This window comes from Beta vulgaris, chromosome 8, assembly GCF_026745355.1.
Source record: "Beta vulgaris subsp. vulgaris cultivar EL10 chromosome 8, EL10.2, whole genome shotgun sequence".
Classification (NCBI taxonomy): domain Eukaryota; kingdom Viridiplantae; phylum Streptophyta; class Magnoliopsida; order Caryophyllales; family Amaranthaceae; genus Beta; species Beta vulgaris.
Genome location: NC_079209.1, coordinates 43121694 through 43147076, shown reverse-complemented (window position 1 = coordinate 43147076; position 25383 = coordinate 43121694). Strand labels below are relative to the sequence as shown.

General features: G+C 34.3%; 1 protein-coding gene and 2 long non-coding RNA genes across 3 annotated transcripts; 1 reads left to right on the top strand and 2 right to left on the bottom strand.

Moving 5' to 3' along the window:
- Positions 1 to 438: 438 nt before the first annotated feature.
- Positions 439 to 2881, bottom strand: LOC125492210 (uncharacterized). Its single transcript, XR_007268651.2, has 3 exons — positions 2600 to 2881; positions 1610 to 1749; positions 439 to 661 (listed from the first exon to the last, which is right to left on the bottom strand). It is a non-coding gene; the product is annotated as an uncharacterized LOC125492210 (long non-coding RNA).
- A 5001-nt stretch (positions 2882 to 7882) lies between these two features.
- On the top strand, positions 7883 to 18282 carry LOC104901563 (endochitinase EP3). The gene is made up of 2 exons (XM_010689152.4): positions 7883 to 8393; positions 17705 to 18282. Exons 1-2 carry the CDS (start codon positions 7970 to 7972, stop codon positions 18103 to 18105), a joined length of 825 nt encoding a protein of 274 aa, XP_010687454.2. The 5' UTR covers positions 7883 to 7969; the 3' UTR covers positions 18106 to 18282.
- On the bottom strand, positions 11119 to 15087 carry LOC104892037 (uncharacterized). Its single transcript, XR_789881.4, has 3 exons — positions 15042 to 15087; positions 13570 to 14993; positions 11119 to 11437 (listed from the first exon to the last, which is right to left on the bottom strand). It is a non-coding gene; the product is annotated as an uncharacterized LOC104892037 (long non-coding RNA).
- Positions 18283 to 25383: the final 7101 nt, after the last annotated feature.

Sequence of the window (25383 nt, the reverse complement as noted above, 5' to 3'; positions counted from 1 at the left end):
AATCAGACGCTAAAAACGCGGAATCGGATGCTAAATATATTAGCGTCTGCCAACGAACGCTAAACGGCTGATGCAAAACCCTTGGTCGCTAATTCTCCAAATAGCGTCCGCAAAGCGGACACTAAAAAATTAGCGTATGATATTTCGAATTTAGCGACCGTTTCCTTAGCAGTCGCTAATTAGCGACCGTGAACTACGGACGCTAATTAGCAACCGCCTAGACAGTCGCTAATTAGCGACCGTTTTCTCAGATACGCATTTGCACTTTCTTTTTTTGTTTTTGGTACCTATTTGCAATTCTTTTTTTTCTTTTTTTTTTTTTTGCTTTTGGTTAACTAATATTAAATGTAATAGCTTTTTGCTTTTAATTAATTGATATTAAATGTAATAAGATATGGAATGATGCAAATATGATATTTTTTTATTAAGGCAAACAAATTAATCAATTCAATTATTATTGATAACAAATGTAATTACAAGTGAAAAAATAATTCTAGAACTAAATTCTAGTATACTTAGAACAAAATCTAATACAAATCTCATATAATTACACGTACACTTTAAACTCCACAACCAAAATCTGGAACCAAAACAGACTTTAAATCTGGTATCTGGATCAAAACCAACTTCAAATCTGCAACTCAAACGCAAATCTCATAACCTTGCAAATCAACAAAAACAAAGAAATTAATGAAATTAACCAGAAAAAAAAAAACAATTATTAACAAAAATTAAATGAATAACTAAATAAATCTGGAACAGATGCCTGATCTGAACAAATGTCGAAAAGCATATTAGTTAAACCAGACAAATGCCTGGATCATAGTGGATGAAATTATTGAAGATATATAGTATTATGCATCCATCAATATTTTCATTTCTGTATAAGCATGATGACTAACGAGTTCCATCTCAAACCCCTGCTCTCCTCACTCAAATTGTAACATAATCCAAAAGGCTAAATCATTAACTTTGCAAAACTACATAGTACATACACAAGGATCAGAACTCGACACCAATTTTTAGTATTTACTAGATTTAACTTGCTCAACAATGAATGCAACCATGAAGGCATGAATTAAGCAACACCCATCAAATTGCAAAACTTAAATAACAAATTTCACGACACCATGACATAATCAACCAAGCTACCAATCCAAATCTCATCCTCAAACCATTTTGATTCAAGCATTCAAATAATATCAATATGACCTTTAATTTCTAAAGAGTCAGATCAAAATAAAGATCATGCAGAAACTTGCAATTGACTGTCTGGTTCGAATTTAGTTTTGTTAATGCTAACCAGCTTATCACGTATAAATGAACTATATAAAGCAAGCAACTTTATTTCAGAACATCCTAAAATAGTAATGAGGAACTTCTTCTAAAATGGAGGGAGCACGTAGCACTTGGGTAATAGTGCATTAATCTTGTTGCACGAAACGTAAATTGCGAAAATGTAAGTATTATCTTAAATTTTATATAACAACTAGAAAGACCTTAAAACCAAAGGTGCAAACGGAAAATAATAGCTAAAGACTTTCTCAGAACATAGATGCAAAAATGGCCATGACTATGCTTTATAAAACAAAGAGATAGAATGACTAACATTCACAAAGAGGAGGTTGCCGAGGAAAACCGCACCGACGATGCCACCAGCTATTACCCCAATGCTGCTCAGCAGACTCCACTTTCTGTAAATCATTCTGTTCTTCCTCCTTTAACACACTTTCTTACTTCTCACTCCAACTAAACTAGGTAGAAAGCAAGGGAAATCTATGAGTTTTAATATAATGAGCAGCACATTTTTGCATAATAACAGTACGAAACGAAGAATAAAACATTCCCAAAAATTAATCAAAAACAACAAAAATAGGGCGTACATGCGTAATTTCCATTTCTCATAAAAAATATTAAATACACAAAGGTTCAGATATACTAATTAAACTTTTGAATCGCAGGAATAATTGTCTAACACATAATTATGCTACTCGCCCGAAAAAATTGAAGAAATTACCAGAAATTTGATGAAATTGAAATCGGTCTAAGACAAAATAATACTAATACTAATAGATGTTCCTAAACCACACGTTTATTAATGGAGGAAAGATCAAAGTGAAGAACAATTACCAGAAATTTGATGAACATGACAAGACAATGAAAAAAGTGAAACCCTAACCCCAAATACCCAAACCACCCACGAACCGGAAAGCACCACCCTCCCCGAACAACCCCACGAACAGACCCACCCAAACCAAAAAAACAGATCCAAAAACCCAAACCAAAACAACAGCGAAAACAAAGATCCAAAAACGAAGATCCAAAAAGCGAAAACTGAAAACAAAAATTCAAAAACTAAAAACTTAAAAAGCGATAATTCAAAAACTGAAATTTTAAAACCAAAAATGAAAATTCGAAAAGCGAAAATTAAGAAACTGAAAATTAAAAAAGCGAAAATTAAAAAATTGAAAATCGAAAAACGGAAATCCGAAAACGAAAATTCAGAAATGAAAATTGAAATTCCAAAAACTGAGAATTCAAAAACTAAAAATCCAAAAATGAAAATTCAAACGACAATTAAAAATAAAATAAAATATACCTGATAATGAAGAGGCGGTGATGCTTGAAGACGGCGATGATGCTTAGAGAAATAACCAAAAAAAAACCCTAACCACAACCAAATACCAGATCTAAACGAGAGAAATAACGAAATACCAGATATGAGGAAAATGAAGGGTTAGACAGAGGAAATAATTGAGGTGAGAGAGAATTGAGTGTGAGAGCGGTGAAGAGAGGATTTTATTTCTTATTTAGGACAATTGGAAGGTTTGAGGGAGCGGTCGATTGATTTTGGTAAGACCAATAAATTAGCGTCTGCCAAACGGACGCTAATTTACTAAACAGACGCTAATTAGTGTCCGTTTTTGTAAACGGACGCTAATTAGCGTATGTTTACAAGAACGGACGCTAAAAACAAGAAAGCAGACGCTAATTTGCGTCTGTTATATATCAGACGCTAATTTTGAATTTATCGTCCACTTATACTGTCGGACGCTAAATTCAGACGTTACAATGGCAGATTCTTATTGTGTTTTTGATTTCTTTTAGGCGAAAAAATCTAAGGATTAGTACTGTAAGCTATATTTTTTTTTTTGGGAATAGGAAACGTTGGAGCTATCACTAATGGGGTTTCAGGAATTGTAAAAAAAAGCGTCAAGTTTATGTTAAAAAAGTGTGAAATTGGAATTTTTTTTTTACTTTGGGCAGTCAAAGATAATAATTGGGCCCTTAAAATTTTGGGGGCCATGTACAGTTGCTCACCCTGCCCAGGACCTTAGGTGGACATGTTTCAGGCAATTTAAACCTTAATAAAAAAAATTCTTTGTATCATATAACGTTAGCCTATGTTCATGCATTGACTCATACAATTTCAGGCTATTTTCAAGCATAAGAAAAGTGATTTTGGTGTTATTTGAGAAAAAAATAGAGGGAAAAGGGTAAGATATGTTAAAACACGGGGCACATGCTTCTCCTATTAGGGTTGAATTGGGGGTTGATTGGGTTAATTTGTGATTAATTAGGTTAACAAGGAATCATATGGGTTAATTAGTTCTTAATTAAGTTAATTTGGGATTAATTGGGTTAATAAGGGATTATATGGGGTAATTAGTCATTCTTAATTAAGCTTATTGGGAGTTATGATTAACGAAATTGACAATCGTCAGTTATTAAGGATATTGTATTATATTTGTATAAAGCTTGAGGATACTTGATGAATTTTAAAACATTGAGAGCACTTTGTGCATTATTATTAAATATAAAACTGAAGGATGCTCAGTGAAACAACCTAAAAAAATTGTCAACTGCAAAGAAACTAAAGGTAGCATAGAATATCGTAGAAGCCACGAAAATAGATTTACCTCCAAACATTACATGGAGGGTTCTTGGAAGATTCTCAAACATTCTTTGAAAATTCTTGAAGACGATTCTTGGAAGTTCCTAGCTAGCAGAAGTGTACTCTCAGTGGGATTCTGCATATCCTAACTTTCTTTAGCATTCGTGTTGGATTAAGGTTACCAATTGTTACTATTTTATTGGAGATAGGTTTTTCTTATATTAAGCGCACTAATTATGAGTATTTTGTTCTTAGGAGTAAATGACGAGTATGTTTAGGAGCTATTTTGTTTTATATAGTTTAATTAGTATAAGTATTGATCATGATCTTTTCTTTTAGAGTTCTAAATAAAAGGTTGTAATCTTATAAATTGTGAATTGAGAATTCGATCAAAAGACACAAACCATAAATAAAAGAAATTGAATGGACCAGTTAAAGAATAACTTAGTGTGAGTTGCGTATTGTATGATGCAAATAAGTTTTTATTTGATATAGTTACTTTCTTTGATCAATTTTTGCATGATATAATCACCTTTTGAATAGTCAGTTTTTTAATAATATATTCGATTTTCTAATATAGTTAGTTTATATTAAATGTCGTTGACATTTCATGACATAGTCATTTCGTGAACCAAGTTCACCCAAGACTTTCTAAATCATTATTTTGGTTGCCAAAACTTCAGTTTCGACAAATTATCTTTAATTAATTAATTCTTTTGGCAATCGTGTCAAACCTAAATTTGTGAGTACTGTCTTTTGTAGTTGATCAAGTTTCGTTCTTATACTAGCTTCTAGTTTCACACCATGTGCATATTAAACTTGATAAATTATAGCATTGGAATTGAGTTCAGGTTCTATCAAACAGTAATTAAGAATTTACACTTGAAATTAATCTTATGCACTTTTTTTTTTGATCAAGACATTCAAAATTAGTGTGTTATTTATAATTGCCCTAAAATCTTCATATAACGTGGAGAGGAAGAAAACAAAGAAGAATATCACGCACTGATAATAATCTCGTTTAGCCTTCTCTCCTTTCCTGGTATTTTGTTTTCCGATTTTAGGGTTTGAGATTGTAATGTCATTGTGTAATTGAGGAAGTTTGGTTCAGAAAATTCTTGCAATTAAAGCAACTTTGTATGACTGCATGAGTTAGCTGTCAGGGAAGAGTAGAAGTTCTGGATAATCAGAAATGCTCTGGAGAAGTAAAGGGTTAAAAATGGGTCAAACACTCCAACTGATGGAAGTTAATGTTAATAAATAAGAGTGAGTAGGATTTAAGGAAAAAAAGGTGGAGGTGTTCGAGATAGAATGAAGATAAGATGAAATTAGTGAACAAGGAAATGACAGGGAGGAGGGGGGACGATGTCATAAAGTTGCTAAAACGTATGACATTGAAATAAATGATAATGATTTCGTTTATCTTATAAATAATATCAGTTTATGTAATTAAAATAAAGTATATAAAAGAAGCTGACAAATGATTATGAAGCAGGGAAAAATAATAGAAGTTTGAAAAAAAAAAAATGACATAAAAATGGATAAAATCATATCCTTGCTCTTATAGATATTATTTTGTCGATAATGATAAGGTATATAAAGAGTTCACAGAGTTCACAAATGATAATGAAATAAGATAAAATGTTACAAATTTGTTGAATAATGATATAAAAGTGCGTAATAATGATATAATTTATCCTTTCTCTAAAAATGATATTAGTTTAATTTGTGTAATGATGAGGTATATATATAAAGAGTAGAAAATTAATAATGAAATATGAGAAAATGATAAAAATTTGCTGAAAAATCACATATAATTTAGTAATAACTACATGAACATACAAACAATGACATACGTTTTTTTTAATAAATGACATGAAAGAAATTTAAAAAAGCTCTGAAATAATATGAAGCACACTAATAATGGTATAAAAGAGTTTAATATGACATGAAACAGTTATAATAATTTGCACATATGAGATTTTGTTACATAATAAGTTATACCGTAAAATATAACACGTAAGACATACACATTCAATAATTGGAGAAAGCGAAGATGGCTTGGGTATTATATTATCTAGTGGATATGAGAACACGTATCCATGAGAGATAAATAGTAAAGGAACATTTATTTAGATAAGTTGACTATATTGGGTGGATTTATTTGTGCATAGAAGGAGTAATAAACCTAATAATTTAGAAAATTTGATTTTAATAATTTCATCTTTTGGTGATTTACTACTAATTGTGTAACCTTTAAATATTTTCAAGATAATCTCACCTTTATTCATAATGTTCTTGAGATGAGCATTTAATTTAGTTGTTAAATTGAGTTAACCAGTTTATTAAATAAAAATGGATATGTATCTAATTCTAATTAGTCTAAGCTTATTTTATTTCAATTTTAATTTTAATTTCTGAAATCCTCTCTACTCCTCTGCATCCACTAATCCACCATCATAACCACCTCCACCGCTACACTTGACCAATCCTATTCCAAGACAGCTTTATCACAAGCAAATAATCACCACCAGCTCCCACCCCATCACCCAACAAAAACACCGTTAACAACTTCCAATCACCACCACACTAATCGTTCTCCCCTCTCAATTTCCACACCCACCATAATCACCGCTACCACAAGGGAACAACCTAATTACTCTTCATTACCAACCTTTGACTCCTCTGCCACCTCATCTTTGAGCTTGTCTGCCACTCCCTAAGTGTATTGGGTAATATGAATGTCTTACATGATCCAACTGTGTCAATAAAAATAAAAAAGTAATTTAACTTGTTTAACAGGTTTTAGGTCAAAATAAAGAAGGCTTTCTAGTAGGTATTAGGTAAGAGTAAGATGTCATGTGTGTATGGCTTGGAGAGATTATATGTGAAGCTCAAATCTTTGTTAGGGTTGATGTATAGCTGCTTTGAGTGAATAAATATCCACTCTTTTTCTGTCAAAATAACTCACTTTTTTTTTAAAAAAAAAGAAATAATAAAATAGAATTTTACTAATCTCTATTATGTAAGCGCTATGGGGAAGCTATGGTTTCCTCTGTAAAGTTACTTTTCTGTCCTTTATTTATCAAAAAGTACTTATTTTAAAATCTTCAATTTCTTCCTAATCTAATTATGCGAAGTAAGAAAAGTTAAAATTTCCTAACTTATAGTAAGATGTAATGTATACATAAAATTTTCCTAAAAAATATGCTTAAAAAGTGAAATTTTTGATTGAAAATTAAAATTATATAACTAAAGCAATTTCAAACAATTACAAACCAAAATTTTACAAAGTTTTTTTCTACCTAATCTTCGATTCGCAATTACTATTTCAAAGAACATACATTTAACATTCCATAAACATACCAAGAAATAAGAGGATAGTCTCCTCTTTTTATTTTAAATTTTTTTGGCTTTATTTTATAATTTTCGTATGTGCCGGTTAGGATAATTTATCAATTAATTTCTTTAGGGTTCGTATTAGTTGTTTGTGTTAGATGGGATAAACTATCTCATTATTTGTTTAAGTAGAAATATGTCATATATATATATATATATATATATATATATATATATATATATATATATATATATATATATATATATATATTATTTATAAATATGTTTATATCTTATATACATTAAAGAAATAGGTTTATACCATCCAATTTCTCAATGTAATATTAAGCAATAAATTGCACATATATATAAAAACATTATTATATATCATCCAATAATATCAACTCATAGTATACTATGATACATGTTTATTTATCACATTGAAAAAAAAGTTACAATTATCAAATTAAATTACAATAAAATAATATTAGCGTCTCTAATGCTTTTTAATGTCAGTACGTATTGATGATAATATGTCGTCGCACGAATCGCGTGCATATGAGCTAGTAATTAAGTGGCTAAACCACTTAAGAAATGTAATTCCTTAGATTCCCCTAAAGAAAAGTATTTCCATAGATAACCTCTCTTTCATTTTCTATATAAACCTCTTTTCTCGTCTCTAGTTTCCTCATCCACACTTGCTTTGCCATTCCTCCCCTATCATCAAACTCCAAAATGTCTTCCCTTGGTCCAATTTTTACCATACTCATGGCAATTGCTTGTATGTCAAGCACCCTAGTCGTGGCTCAAAACTGTGGCTGTGCCTCTAATTTATGTTGTAGCAAATTTGGTTTCTGCGGCACCACAGACGCCTACTGCGGCGATGGGTGCCAACAAGGTCCTTGTCGTTCTAAACCCACACCGTCAACCCCCTCCACCCCGAGTGGTGGTGGTTCGGTCCCGAGTTTGGTGACCGATCAGTTCTTTAATGGGATCATTGGCCAAGCTGACGCTAACTGTGCTGGTAAGAGATTCTACACCAGGTCTGCTTTCTTGAATGCTCTCAAATCCTATCCTCAGTTTGGCACTGGAGGATCCTCTGACGTTACTAAGCGTGAAGTTGCTGCATTCTTTGCCCATGTCACTCATGAAACTGGACGTAAGTGTTAACAATATTCCTGCCTTCTATTAATAATGTTGAATGAGTTATAGTACCAATTGAAATATAAAATGCAATCAATGCATAAACAACAACCATGAAGAAAAATAATACTAGTACTTTCATGTGGATTTAATATTTAAATTATAGGAAAACGAGAGTTTTTTTTTTCGTAAACCATAAATGATGCCACGTGGTATTTTTTCGTAGAGTGTTTAACACCATATAATTATTAATTCACATATAATAAAAAAAAAATAGAAAATGTATTGTATAAGATTCGATCCTATTATCACAAGCATAAACTAAAGTCTTACTCATTCGAATAAAAAAAAATAAACTAAAGTCTTAAGGAAAATTTGTTGATAAATACCATACTTTGGGCACTTTTTTGAAATAAACACCTAGGTTGTCTGAAATTTTATATAAATACCAAGGTTGATTAAATTTTTTTGGAATCACTACCATTTAACAAATCTTGCAAAAAACATTAGTTTGCTCAGTTAGTGGCACACGAAATTACAACTTTGCCCTTCCACCACCATCACAACCGCCCCTACTACATGCGACAGCCATGCTTGCCACCGTTACCGCCACCACCACTACCCACACCCACCCAAAAATCGACACACCCACAACCACAACCAATTACAAAACCATCACCACCTCCACCCACTCAAAAATCATCCCACTCCACCATCCAATTTACTCTAAAAGTGCACCATCCTAACCAACTACAAAACCACCACCACCTACACCTACCAAACAATCGACCCACCTCACAATACTATCACCACTACATCGTAATGGTGGTTAGGAGAGAAAAGGATCGCAAGAGTAGTGAGTTTCATGGAGTCTTGGAGATGTTGGTGGTGGATGAAAATAATGTAAGGTAAAAAGTAATTTCACATGTCACTAACGGAGCAAAACAAACGGTTTTGCGAAAATCTATTAAGTGGTACTGATTCCAAAAACAATGGTTGAAAGTTGGTATTTGTATAAAATTCCAGACAACCTAGGTACTTATTTTTTAAAAGTGTCCAAAGTGTGGTATATATTAACAAAACTTCGAAGTCTTAACCACTAAATCAAGTAATACTTGATGTTATTGTTTTATAATAAAAATATATAATTATCGGGCCTAAAACTAGTTAGAGTAAATTAGGGCATTTTGTAAGGAAAGTTCAAATTATTTCTTTGGTATGAAGAAACCAAATAAGTACTGCTTTCATTCCTTCTTAACATACTCACATAACTTTTTTTCAAGGAAATTTACTCACTTGACTTTAAGAGAGAAAGTGGAAGTCCAAAAGTGTGATAGAAAAACGGACAAGGTAGAGAGAAATGGCAAAATAAAAAAAAAGAAAACCTAATAAAATTGAGAAAGAAATTCTACAGAAGGTTTATTTAATTAAAAATTAACAAAATGTCTGGAAAAATAGTAGAACAAACATGAGACAAGTTATTAAAAATAGAAAAAACAACAAATTGCAACTTTCAAGTGAAAGATGTTGGCACCTCTTAAAAAAAAGTGAAATAGGTTGACTTCTTATTTTATTTTATTTTTAAAAGAGAAATTTCATTAATTGAAGGCCAAACGAAATATACAATAGGTATTAAAGAAAAAACAAATTAAAAAACAATCAAACAAGGTTACATCAGATTCGTCTTCCAAGAAACTACAATGAACCAGACGAGCAATATATCGCAACCCCCTTGTATTTGTTGAATCAAGTAGCTATTGATGAGTAAGTTTATCATTCTGACATAGTTTGAGAAGACCATTCTTGATCGAGCCATGTAAACCGCAGCGGATATTTCAATACCTTCACGTTGAGTCTCGAAGTTCAACCAATGAGAACAATTATTGATACCTGAAGACAAAAAATCATACTCACAACTCTCACATGGGAGAAGGAGATCTCCACAACAGAGACTAAAATCCTCATAACAAGGTTTGAAAAAAATCTCATAAAGAGAGACTACTTTGTTCCAATGAACTAAAAATTGAAAATAAAAAGAAAGAGGGGCTTGCCATGGATGAAATCATCCATGACATCCCTTAACTGGTAAAAAAGGAATAGGGGAAGTTAGGGTTTGACTTCTTGTTTCACCTTTATATTTTTCGTCCTTTTTTGAGCAATTCCACATAACAATAAATTGACTCTTTGTCAAACCACTTAACTGAATAACAAAATGAAAAAAAAAAAAGACGGCACAAAATACAAATTTAACCCCGAAACACTACAAGAAAATACGTCAACAACGACCGCTTAAAGCCGTCGCTAATGAGAAAAAAGCTGTCGCTATTATGATCAACGACGGCCAGCCGTCGTTGAAAGTCGGACGTTGGAGAAATGGTCGGTGATTAAGTAATCAACGACGGTTCGGCCGTCGGTGAAGTATCACCGACCGTTCTGCACCCAATCACCGACTGCGTCCTGAAGCCGTCGTTGACTTCATTCCAACGACCGCTTTAAGCTGTCGTTAAATCAACGACGGTTTATAACAGTCGTTAAATCAGCGACGGTTTAAAACAGTCGTTGATTTAACGACTGCTTAAAGCAGTCGTTGATTGTTTAACGTCTGCTTAAAGCGGTCGTTAATTCAAGTCTTTTATAATGCAGGCTGAAGAATAACAAATTAATATCACAAAGAATAAAATGCAATGGAAGAAACTTGAGAATAGAAAAGAATGAAGAATAACAATTGAATAATCATTCAATTAGAGAATTCAACAACAAATTAATATCACAAAGCAAAATTGTAGACATAATTTTTTTACCATTCCACAGTATTGGTCAAAGTACTTTATAAACTAAATAACTAATTTACACAAAAATTCCCTAAAAGTCAGAAGACGCAAGATTGAAAATGACCACAAAGATCATAAGTATGTTGTGACAACAAAAGCTTCAAAGTCACATTTCTTCACATATTCTAACTCTCATAAATTACAAAAATGTTTTGCAGCAGGGACTAACTTCCCTTCCTTGATGGCTTGCTGCATCATCAGATAAATAATGGGCTTGTGTATGTACAACCTGTCAAAGTTGAAATCATCCGATGAGTTTATCGCATAAGTCAAACCATCAATAAATCGGTAACAAATCACATTCAAGCACATAACCGAATTTGGGAATTATGACAACACAAGTTAAAATGAGCATAAAAAGTTAATGAGAAAAAACGTAAAATGAGCAATATACTTTTGTAGGAGCCTTAACCTTATCAGAAATAATTGATGCTTGGTTTAGTTTGGTTAGTGAACTACTAATGCAGCACAAATATATATTATCTTATAGACTATCGCAAAATTGACTTGAATGAAAAAAGAGTGGTAATCTTACTAAACCATTCCATTCGAGCATCTGGACATTTAGTACTGAAGCAACCCAACATTCTGGATAAGTAAGATAGGCCTAGTCTATTACAAAACAAGTTCTAGATGTAAAAGATAATAGAAGTCCCTTCACTTTAAAAATTTACTGGAACAAATCCACCAATACTGCGAGGATATTATCACCATTTGTCAATCCAAAAGAGAGAGGTAGGAAAAAAGAAAACCCATTATACACCACAGTCACTCCTCAATTCATAGGCCAAACTCCAGACCCTCCCAAGCCACAAGATCAATGCATAAAATATGACTTAACAATGCATGTATCAATTTAAAGCATTTAAAAGTAATTCAGATTCCACAGAGCAAAATGCTGCTAGTTTATAACTCATTTCAGCACATAAAGTCACTTCCATTGCATTTTAGTGTGCTGTACATTACTTTGCTACAGAATAAGAGTCCAACAACACCTAGATTGAGCCCCTACTTCAACAATTTTAAGTGGCTCATTTCATGTTTATGCCTCTTACTTACTGTAGAATTCCAATCTCACTGCAGCTAAGTCCCTCAAGTTAGTATGATTCAACTTGCCAGGCACAAACAATGTTTTAAGGTTGTTTCTCCCCCACTCACCCTTCCCCCTTTTCTTCTTCTCTTCGTTCAATAACCTAAATCCATTTTTCTTAGAGAAGTGTGACTCACAAGAGTAATTATCTTCTACCAGTTGCAGCCAATGATGAACTTATAATTAAAATATTCAGGATAATGGGTTAGTCGCATACTAGATTCCGATTTCCGACTTTTGACATCCTCCAATAACCTCGAATATGTTCGAAGTTCCATCAGTACGTACAGTACCACATATATGTATGTATGTAACCAATTTTCACCATTTGCAGTACTGCAACAAGGGTTTCTAAAAAGTTCCAAGCTGGAGCCAAACAAGGCAACATAGCCACTGAGTCATCATAATTCATAAACTTCGAGTGATATTTAGCATCAATGCTCTATTTATACTTTGCTACATATTGCCATACAGTGATAATAAACCATACTTCTAAATGTACCTTGAACTATGACAATCAGTTAATATCTTTTACTCACACTTTAAGATGATTATAAAAACAATACTCAGTACTCTTGTTTAATTAATGGATCAGAACTAAAATATTAAAAATCACAGCATCTTGGGGCAATCTTCTTACTGTCCCCTACCATGGTTCTTACTAGGTCTATGTGTCCATCATCATGTGGATAGCTAGGTCTCTGTGTCCTTCAAAATATGGACCGAAATCGGAGGTCGAATACTCTACATCCTTCTACAGATGAAATTAGCTGTAGAATTCTAACATACATTAGTTCCATGATTGAAGATGGATCTCAGTCTCTTTACAAACTATCTCCATAAACATTTTTCAAAAAAAAGCTTTTGTTGAAGACCAACAATGTGTTGCCATCCGATTTCAATATTTTTTCAAAGATCAGAAATATCATTTTTTTCAAATCTTGTTTTGAGTGGAAAAGAAATCAGCTTGTGTATGTTTCATGTTTCTACTTCTCACAACTAGAGGTATTCTCCAATTCTAAACTAGCAGTTCAGCGTGATAGAGACATTGAGCGTGAGTTGCTTCTAATTTCAATACCATAAAGCAGAGTATTTATCAATTTGTAGATTTGACAACAAGAACAAGTGAGCAAGTATTATCTAAAATTGTAGGAACAAATGAATTAACAAAAGAGATATAGATATAGTGTATTTTCTGTAAGTAACGATAATTTGTTTGAATTGCACTTCAAAGTGGGAGATTTGGATACAAGAGAAAGAAAAAAAATTACTTGGTGAGATGGTCAGGTGGTGCTGTCGATAAGAAGACATTGAACATTGCAGATTTCAGTGAATCGAGCTTCGATTTCACAACCGTTCTCACTGTTCAAAATTGCAGGCTTTGATTCTTCCATTTTCACAGCCGAGGGACTCATGAATTTCCCACCTAAACCCTGAAAAAATAAACAATCAAAAATTTCTAAAAAAAAAAATCAAAACTAAACATAAAGGAACATGATAAAATAGCAACAAGAAAATCAAATTAGTGAAAAAACAAAAACGTACTACAATTTCAACTCAAGAACGATTTCTCCGCCGACAATGTGACAGATTTTCAGATCAGTACCCAAAAAAATCGAAAATTGGAAACCCTAGAACTCGAGAAATTAAAAAAAAGACGATGAAAAATAAAATAAAAACTTGAAATCAAAATCCCTTACCTTCTTAGAGATGGAGTTGAAACCCTTTTTTTGGATTCTCTTTTTTTCCGTTTCACTTTCTCTCTCCTCAGTCTCTATCTCTTCAATAAGCGTTCGTTGCTCTGTTGGATTGAGAGGGAGGAGGAAGGAGCAGATCTGAAGAGGAGAGAGATGAGGGATTAGGGTTGACCGGTTGAGTAAGGAGAGGGAGGAATGAGGAGAGAGAGAGCAGATCTGAAGAACACGAAACTTTGTTTTGTCATCACTCATCAGCGACCGTTTAACACAGTTGCTTAAATTGAAAAAAATCTAAAAATTAAAATAATAAAACTAACGACTGTTCTAAACGGTCGTTGATAAACAACGACGGTTTATCCGTCGCTGATCACTATAAAAGCCGTCGGTGGCAACGACTGTTTTAAACCGTCGCTGACTACAAGAATAACAACTGTTTTTAGAGCCGTCGCAGTGAAGCCGTCGTTGTTTTGGCCTTTTCTTGTAGTGAAAGTTGATTTTTTTTTGCGGAATGTTGCAATATATATAGCATCAAGTAACAACCAATTATACTAAATTGATCGACTCTTACATCAAATTTTCTTTAGATCTTTTCCTACAAAACACTATTTTTATTTGGTCTTACGTAGTATTAAAAATTCTCAGAAAACATAATAAAAGAGGGGACTCAATCGCTCAGTGCATGCTTCATGTAGTGTCTTGATTTTTTTTTTTCCTGAACCACTTTTAACTATCGGAAAAAATTAGTAACCTTTGTCATTTGAAAAACACAAAAAAGGACATAAATATTTTTGAAAACTCAATCCTTACCATTAAAATTAAAGAAAAAAATCCAAACCTAAAAAATGTTGGAAAAATAAGCCAAATAAATGGAAAATAAGAGAGAAAAAAGGCTAGAAAACACACATTTCTTTTATGAACTGCAAATTATATAATTCAACTAGTAACATATAGGTAGGTTTCTACTAAATAGCACTTCCTAGAAGAAATCGGAGTGCTACCTTAAATATGTGAGGCATTGCCCAGTTAAGATCATGGGATAATAAAACCACTAGCAATTACTCATTGACGGTAATTTTGGAGCATTATCGACACGCCCTTGTTGCTCCAACAAATTTCTTGATGTTTATGGAGCACCTCTCTTCAAAATTTTGTTATGCACGCATCACAACCATCAATTTTCATTGTTGAAGCACATTTCACCAACTTTCAACTTTGGAGCTTTCGTTCTATTTGTGATGCACTTCTCTGACACTTGCATTTGCTGTTGATGCACATCATCGTCAACAACAAATCGTTTGACTATTTGGAGCACTACCCACCTTCAACTCGATTTGATGTATGTCTTGCATATTGATCACGTCAACTTCCACCATTTTTCATAGGAAATTATCTAATTAATTAACTTGCTTGTGAAGATTGCCCCCTCACCAGAAAGGAAGAGTGTCCTCTATTTCATGGGATGGGGAAACTCCTATTTTTCATATGCTGAGGAACCTGTCCACACATCTTAAGAAAATATTACTTTCAATGGTTAATTACAAAAATACCCACAATTTTTTTCTCTCCTAAACTTTATTTAAAAATTTTCAGGAGTTTACTGGAAACTAGGAATTTATACCCTGAAACAAAACACTTACACAAACTCTTCATATTGAGGCTGATTAGAGAGTCAAACACTCGACCATGAGGTTGGGAGGTGGGAGTTTCAACCATTGGACTCCACGATGACATCTCTCATGTTATATATGTTTACCGTCTTCTTCTTTGCTCTCTATTTTGTGGATGTAACCTCAAGATCTTGATACCAATTTCTAGTACTTCTATAAACCAGATATGTGGTACTTAAGATCTGGGAGGCGTTGACCACATACAAGATCATATTAGAATGAAACAATCCAATAGCCACTGACTCCTAAAAATTAGGACTCATTAGCATTACATTTGGAGCAGTTTCAACAAAAAAAAAATATTGAATTTAGACTTTTTAAATTTGGACTTTTGATAATAACCAATTTATGTTTTACCCATTACGTAAATAACCACTTTATACTTTTTTTTTTCTAATTTACCACCTTAACTTTACTAACCTTTTATATTTCAGCACCACTAACATTTTTCATCCAAAATATTGTTTCGCTCCTTTTGTTTCTTTTTATCCCTCCTCGATATGTCAATGTAATCTTTGAAATTTCGTCATATATTGAACTACAAAGTCAATATATGAATCTAATCTCTCCTAATTGTAGATTTAGTTGGAAGAATTTCGACAATTGAGAGAGATTGGACAAGGTTTGAGGAGAATGGAAGAATCATGAAGTTATAGGATGGAATTGAGGGACATCAATAGGTGGAGTCACATTGGATAGAAAAATAGAGTGCATCCATCATACGCCCGGGTGTACCATGCTGTACCATGTGCATGGTACACCCAAGACTATTTGTTATTCATTTGTTCATTTGGAGCTCTATCTATTATGTGATTATGCTTATTTGGATGTTTTAAATGATAAATGAGCAATGAGAAAAAATATAGCCTTGGGTGTACCATGTTCATGGTACACCTGGGTGTATGATACAAATTCCCAAAAAAATAGACGGAAAACATTAAGTGGCGGTGAAATTAGAAAAGTTAGTAAAGATAAGGTGGCAAAAATAAAAAAAAAGTATAAGGTGGTTATTATCAAAGTAGGTGAAACATAAGGTGGTTATTATCAAAAAATCCTTTAAATTTTTTGAAACTTATGCACTGTTCTTTTAGGCTGAGCACTTTTCAACTAGGTAGCCAAACTAACCAACTCTGAGATAACATATGTTCGAGGAATAAATTGGTTAGACTAGGTTGGACTTTATCAAATCCAAATACAACCCAAAGATTTTGGGACTCGAGTAAGTGAGTCCAAATTGGATCTAGAGGCTTTTTAGTGCAGTCTAGTACGAAACTTTTTTGAGCTCGAAACCAGTCCATTAATATTATATTAATTATTTTTCAATTAAGGTTCACAATGTTTCTTGATGATTGAAATTTAAAAATTCAAATTCATTACATACATTACATAAATAATGTTAAATCCATCTTCAAATACTATGATAAAATGCAAATTTAAAAATACAAAACGCAACTTAAAAATAATAATTAAATACCTTTCTTATAATCTTAATTCTTAACATTCAGCAAGATAACAAAATTTAAACTTTTTGGACCTTTCACTTTTTAAGGTGATTTAAAATCAGGCACTAGTTAGCAGACTTTAAAGTTGCAATTTGAAAGTCCAAAACTTCAAATATAATATCAAAGATTTTTTCTATATATGCACTATGTAATATTTTTGGATAGAACTGAACTTTTTTTTGGCTTCAAAGAGTTGAGTCCAAATCTAGTACGAAAATATTTGAACTCGCAAATTTGAAATCAAGTCCGGTCTAATTTTTTTTTATCTAATTCAATCCAACAAATTCAGACGGTAATAAATTATACTATGGACTTCTCGCATTACACTTACAGTCCTAACTTATGCTAATCTATATATGACCAAGCCGACCAAATAAATAAGTTTACTCAATGAATTCGAAAATCGGTACCATGGGCATGCCAATGTGCCACTTCATAGTGTATAAGAAGCAAATCCTTTAATTAATTACCTCCATATAAAAAATTGTAGTACCTTGTCTTAGTTAAGCCACAAAACTTGATTCAACTTGTTTCCTGCAGATTTTTGCTACATAGAGGAGATTGCAAAATCAACGTATTGTCAGCCAAGCACTCAATGGCCTTGCAACCCAAGTAAGCAATACTACGGAAGAGGCCCTATTCAGATCTCATGGAACTACAACTACGGACCAGCAGGCCGAAGCATTGGATTTGATGGTTTGAATGCACCAGAAACAGTTGCCAACGACCCTGTTATCGCCTTTAAGACAGCCTTCTGGTTTTGGATGAACAATGTCCACTCTATTATCATCTCTGGCCAAGGGTTCGGGCCCACCATTCGAGCTATCAATGGAATCGAATGTAATGGTGGTAACTCTGCTGCTGTTACTGCTCGTGTTGGGTACTACACTCAGTATTGTCAACAGCTTGGCGTTTCACCAGGGAATAACCTCCGTTGCTAAGTCAATTGGCTGGTTTTATGGTCATAGTATACAAGTCTTAGTCTAATAAACTGAGTAGTAGTACTAAATCTGCTCAGAGGCCTTATTTTCGTACCCGTAATGGAAATATATGTATAACTCTATGTGTTCTATATGAATAATTATCTACTTTCAAATTTATGACATTTTAATTGATCATGATAGTTTCAACTGTGAGCCGTACTCTTTTAATAATAATTTCTAGTATTAGTTATTCCAAAATAATCCCAACTCTTAGAATTGTCTTCTCGATTGATCAATTCTACATGTCACATGACCTATATGATTGGTTGATCCCATCTTTTCTTATATTTATTATGTAAATCAAAGGCATTTTCTCTTAAATTGAGTTGCTATATCCCTTCATTATTTGATCTTACATTGATCAATTCTCTATGATCTACGATTATGTAGAATTCTATAAGAATTATAAGCGGAATTTCATGAATCTAATTCATAAGCACTTAAAACAGGATCACATGCTTATACAATCAAGGATCACATATAAGTTTAGAATTAACTTTTGTAGCGTGAATTCCACAAAGGTTGAATAACCCGGATAAAGAACCCCATATATGATTCCTCTATTTGGTCCACCAATCCGGATCAACAATCCACCAATGCTAGTTGGATAGGAAGAAAACTTCTTCAAATTTATGGAGTATATTACGTGACTTTTGAGAATAGGAGAGAGAAGAATAATATGAGATATCTAATATATTTTCTTTACTACCTAACCCAATATATAATATATTTTAGGTTAGCAATAACCCCTCTCCTTTTACCTCTTGGTCGGCCACCCCTAGGGCCCTTATGGACTCTAGGCTTCTTTTGTTGATCTATGTATAATGTGTGACCTTATAGCATCCATTATATTGGGCTTCAGGTTTATAATTTACTAACCCGGAGTTCTATAGCTTTCTCTAGCAAGACGTATAGACGACCCAATAAAACGAATTTATTATCTCCATAATATTATTAGTAATTGCATTTAAGTCGAGGACAAAAATCCTTCAATCTCCCACTTGTCCGGGACGAGTGTGCAATGTTTTAATTCCTCAAGTCTCTTAATGTCGTAATTTGATAGTATGATCATATTTCTATATCATCCATAATAGTTTTCAAATTAATCCTTGAAATCCGAGTTCAAATTGACAAACAAATGATCATCGAATGATCCATTTGAGCATGGCCATGCATTTTTCAATTTTCGCTCTTCAAGGGGCCAAGACACCTATCCTATCTCATATAGGAGGACCTTTTCAATCTTGTAGTAACCAATACTCCCCACTCAACTTTTAGCACTACTTGAATCACTAGTAGAAAAAGGACGATTTGCGTCGCCCCATTTGCGTCACATGAAAGGCAAAACGACGCAAAAACATAATTTGTGTCACATGCTATGCAGCATGCGCCGCAAAACATCACTGCATAAGCACCAAATACGAGTAATGTAATGTAATTCGGAAACCGGCAGCGGCTCATCTTCGTTTCAGTTTTATTTTTATATTTGTAATCTAATTTGTTTACATTTAGTTTACATTTAGTTTACATATATTTTTACATATTTACAATGTAATTTGTTTTGTATATATTGTATATATTTTTTTACATAGGTTTGTATCTAATATTTACATATCAATGCAAAAGATGTGTTTGTATATATTGTATCTAATATTTACATATTAATGTAAAAGATGTGTTTGTATATACTATTTACATATCAATGCAAAATTATTGCGAATTATTGCGATTTTAAGTTGGGAATATGGAATACTGAATACTGGAGTTTGAGAGAAAAAAAAGGAATATTGCAAAATATGGAATCCAAAATATGGAATATGGAATATTGCAACATTTCTGTAATTTGCGTCGCACATATAGCCACATGCGACGCAAATTACATAAATTAGAACCTGCCCAATGGTCTGATTTGCGTCGCACATTGCTTAAGGTGCGACGCAGATGCTTGATTTGCGTCGCACACAGTGTTATGTGTGACGCAAATTACCCTTCTATCTTGGGCTGTGGAGAGCCATCTGCGTCGCACCGTATACAACGTGCGTCGCACCGTATACAACGTGCGATGCAAATAGGTAAACGATCTGCGTCGTTTCCGCATACGACGCAGATCATTTGTAGGTCATCTGCGTTGAGACTTGTGCCGCCGGACCCATGTCCGACGCAAATAGGGGTCTCAGGTCCGACGCAAATCGTCATTTCTCTACTAGTGAATGCTGCCTTTATAGTCCCCTTTTATGGCATGACATTTGACAGTATCAAAGTTATACCAATCATTGGGTTAAGTAATGTTCCACTCATGTCTTAAGAATCTACTAATATAATTTCGAAGTTATAAAACTTCTAAGTAGGTCTAGTTCGACTATGTATCAACTATACATATCCATATGATTGATTAAACATCTCTATGTTTCCATAGCCCATGAAACGGCGCTATCAATCAATCTTATATGCTAATCCCTTTAACAAGTCATTTATTTTCAGTTTAATGACTTAGATTAGGAACTTTAATATTCTCTAAATTTTGTTCAATTATAGTGTTTCATTCATCAAATTACATATTTGACAAAACCATAGAATTCAAGATATATTTTGGACATTTTATTTAATACCAAACCAATAATTAAATAAAATAAACTTTGTTCTCATAAACATAAATAGCAAAACCATGTCTTTACATTGTAACAAGTTTCTCTAAACCTAGTACAATATAAAGCCACTCTAACATTTGCTTCAAGCCTATAGCCCTAGCGTGACACTCATGCTTGGGTTGAGGTAGTGGTTTAGTTAGCGGATGAACCACGTTCTCATTCGTATGAACTTTGTAGATTCTGACATCCTTCCTGTCAACTATCTCTCGAATGAGGTGAAATTTCCTCATCACATGTTTGAACTTGTTATGTGACCTTGGTTCTTTTGCTTGCGCAATAGCACCATTGTTGTCACAAAACAACTCAATTCCTTACTGAGCACTATGTATAATATCCAGCTCTATCAAGAATTTCATTATCCAAACTGCTTCCTTAGCTGCTTCAACTGCTGCTAAATATTCTGATTCCATTGTAGAGTCTGCTACAATGCTTTTCTTTGAGCTCTTCCAGCTCACTGCTCCTTCATTTAGCCGAAAGACATACCCTGTAACATCCCGTCCAAAACCAAGAAGAACAAAGGCTTAAAATAAAGAAAAAAGATATAAATAATGGCAGCGGAAATACACAAGAGACGGAGATGCTACTCTATGGAGTAGAATGGAAACTATAAATAGAATAAAGCTTCATAAGCATAGTTCAACTTCAAGATATAGATGTAAAAAGGGAAAACGAGGTCCCATACCCTCATTTCCAACAAGTCTCAAAAAGTCATAAGACCACCATTACAACCTCAAAATAGAGTGTTATAACTAAAACAGCTGAAATCCATAGTTCCAAAACAAAAGTCAAACAAGAGTAGCTACTTAAAACCAACTAAGCAACTAGTCCTAATTCCAGCTTCAGAGTGCTCATCTACTATAACTAGCACTACTTCCTTGCTCACACGGTTAAAACGCACAACCCCGGTCCAAACTGTGACAACTCTAAACAGCATCACCATCTGCACAATTATTCAACAAACTTCCACAATCAGTGGGGAGTAACTAGCAGTTCTCCCAGCTCAAATAGAAACAGATAAGAACTTAAATATTTAGAAACAACATCAGAAAATGCAATATCAAACACCATATTCACCACGAGATACAACGGTCATAACATCAACCTAGACACTTTACTAACACAACCAATCCCCGTCAACCATGCAACCAATGCGGTCAACGAGCTCAAACACAACAGACCATACCGTCTATGAGTAGACTCATTGGACCATGCCGCCCAAGGCCTACGTTGCATATTCGAGGAACCATACCGCCCTTTTCGAATAGCTAAATTTTTACGGATCATACCACCCGTAGTGAACCAATGGACCATACCGCCCGTGGTTAAGTAACCAAATCCTAGGACCATACCGCCCTTAGGATAATCACTCACACATTCCTAGGACCATGCCGCCCTTAGGACAATCAACTCAAGTTCCTAGAACCATATCGTTCTTAGGACCACGTAAATAGAGACCTCTAGAACCATGTCGTTCCTATAGTCACACTATGCAATAACGAACAAGTATACACGTCAAGGTTTACACCAACTAATCCAAACCAACCTTCCAATGTATATAACAAGTTATAAGAGCAACCCAAGCCACCCTTATCCACCAAGGTTCCATCATGAGTCTACATGGCCATAACACAAGCAGTCAACCAATTTCAAGGCAAGTACCGAAAGTTACCTAATATAACTGGGCACATACCCTTAATATAATACTTTAAACTTAACCAAAGTTTACTCAAATACCCTATATACACACCTAAGGCCAACCAAGCAAGGACACATAAGCTGTAAGCTAAAAAGGAAATTAAAGCATAGCATCACGACCCAGGGGACAGACCACTCCTCGCGAGGTGCGACGAGGCTCGCGAGTCGCGAGCAGCCTTCTGCCGTGGCCTGCGAGCTTCGTTCGCTCGCCCACGAAGACTTCTCTGAGGCTTGCTCCAGCCATCCATGCCCACTCCAACCTCAATTCACAACACACACACAACAAACATCCTCACAACACCCATACTACACCAATACAACAATGACAACCAAGAATGTCAAGACACAATCCAAGTAATTCAACTTGAAGAACAAAACCACAATCACTTAAGAGAAACAACAATTCGATAAGCGCTAACAATAAAATTATAGTAGAAATTCCAAACACGAAAACAACACCAACAACTATAAAATCTACAAAAAAACTTTAACCATACAATCCTCTAAGTTCCACCTAACATGATACTACGTTCTCTAACGTTTCTCTAACAACCTAAATTCAAAATATATACTTTACCGAACTAGGATAATGCTAGTTACCTTTTTCTTGGTAGGAGACGCGGTAGAAAGCTTCAAAGTACTCTAAATGTCTTTTGGAATATCACCACCTTCTCCTCCTAAGATCACAAAACAACGATCTCAACGCGCGCTTGAAAAACCTGTGTGAAATAGCTTGAAACCAAGAAATGTGGACTGATTTTTGTGTGAGAAAAATTGTGAAGAAAGCACAAACTTTTCCTCTTCCCTTTTCCTTTGTGTTAGGCGTGTGAAATGGTGATGGCAAGCCAAGAATGCTGATTTTATTTTCAGAAAATAAGGTGAAGAGTTTGTGGTTTACGAGGTGCATTAAGGGGGCAAAGGAAGAGGTAGACCTTTGGTTATCGCAACGTTACAAGAGCTTGAAATAAGTTGTCCAAAACTCTTCGTATACTACAATTAAAATTCAGAATTTTCGGACCTCCTAACACTAATAATACAATGTACAAAACGCTAGTATAACATACGTTTTAGACACCCCAATAAAACGTTTAAAATAAAATGTATAGGTATATATATATTTTTTTAAAATTAAAATTTATAAACACTAACGTAATACAAATATGCACGCAATACTCTACCACATTTTACACTTGGCACACACACGAATACTACATTGTCCGTTTCATATGAACAATGCAGACAACTACATTATACGACTAACAATAATGCCACACTAATCAAACACACATTATAACCTTGAACAATGTCGACAAAAATAATGTAGATGTAGAATATATATATATATATATATATATATATATATATATATATATATATATATATATATATATATATATATATATATATATATACTTTCCGAAAATAATTTAGTAAAATATAATTTAATACTCAGTAATAATAATTAACACCGAAAATTTCAGAGAATTTGGGGTGTTACAATCTCCCCTCCTTAAGAAAAAGTTCGTCCTCGAACTTGAAATAACAAGGAAATACCTGAAACAAAAAGCTCGGGATACTAAAGCCTCATCGACTCCTCCGTTTTCCAAGTGGCTTCCTCGTACTTTTGGCTTCTCCAAAGCACCTTAACCAAGGGTATCACCTTTCTTCTCAGAGCACGATTCTGACGGTCCAAGATCTGAACAGGTCGCTCCTCAAAAGTCATTTCGGCTCAATGAGACCGACTCTATAGGAATGACATGAGACGATCGCTGGATACCTCCGCAACTGCGACACATGGAACACATCGTGCACCCTCGACAACTCAGGGGGCATAGCCAATCTGTAAGCCACCTCCCCAATCTCTCGAGAATCTCATAGGGCCAACATACTTCGGGCTTAATTGCCTTTTTGCCCAAATCTCGCCACTCCCTTCATCGGAGAACCTTCAACAGACACCTTATTCCCAACGGTGAAAGAAATAGGCTTCGACGCAATCTGCATAAGACCTTGCCTATCTTGAGCAGCCTTCATTCTAGCCTGAATCACCTTTACTTGCTCAACGTATCTTGGATCAAGTCGGCCCAAACCAACGATCACTTATGTCGCTCCAACAAGTAGGACTCGACACTTTCGCCCATACAAGGCCTCATAAGGAGCCATCTGAATGCTAGCATGGTAACTGTTGTTGTAAGAGAACTCCACCAATTCCAATGACTTCAACCAAGACTCTTGAAATTCCAAAGCACAGCACGGAGCATATCCTCCAGAGTCTGAATAGTCCTCTCGTTTGCCCATCCGTAGCAGCATGGAAAGCGGTACTCAACTTCAACTTAGTACCAAATGCTTCTTGCAGAGCAATCCAGAAATGAGACAAAATAGGGTCGTCAGATACTATATCCTTCGGAACACCTGCAATCGAATGATTTCATTAGCGTAGCTTCCGCTAACTCTTCCATAGACCAAGTATTCTTCATCGGAATAAACCGAGCACCTTAGTCAATCGGTCCACAATCACCCACACGCATTCACCACCAGCAGCTCTCGGAAGACCCATAACAAAGTCCATCGAGATAGAATCAACTTCCATGCGGGAATTGGTAATGGTTGTAGCAAACCACCGGTCTTGATGCTCGATCTTGACTTTTGACACACCAGACACCTAGCCACAAATTCGGCCACTTCCCTCTTCATACAAGGCCACCAGAAATTAGCCTTGAGATCCTTGTAAAGCTTATCACCCCCAGGATGAACAGAATAGGGAGTACAATGAGCTTCTTCGAGAATCTTCTTCTTAAGCTCCAAGTCATTAGGCACCACCAACGACCATAAATTTTAGACCTCCCTCGGAATCGACTTCAAATTTTCGGCTCGACCCTGAGCCTTAGCTTCACGG

Excerpts from the sequence above, each read along its gene's own strand:
- LOC104901563 (XM_010689152.4), top strand. The coding sequence starts at position 7,970 with ATGTCTTCCCTTGGTCCAATTTTTACCATACTCATGGCAATTGCTTGT. Across the intron at positions 8,394-17,704 it reads TGTCACTCATGAAACTGGAC|ATTTTTGCTACATAGAGGAG; the intron begins GTAAGTGTTAAC and ends TGTTTCCTGCAG.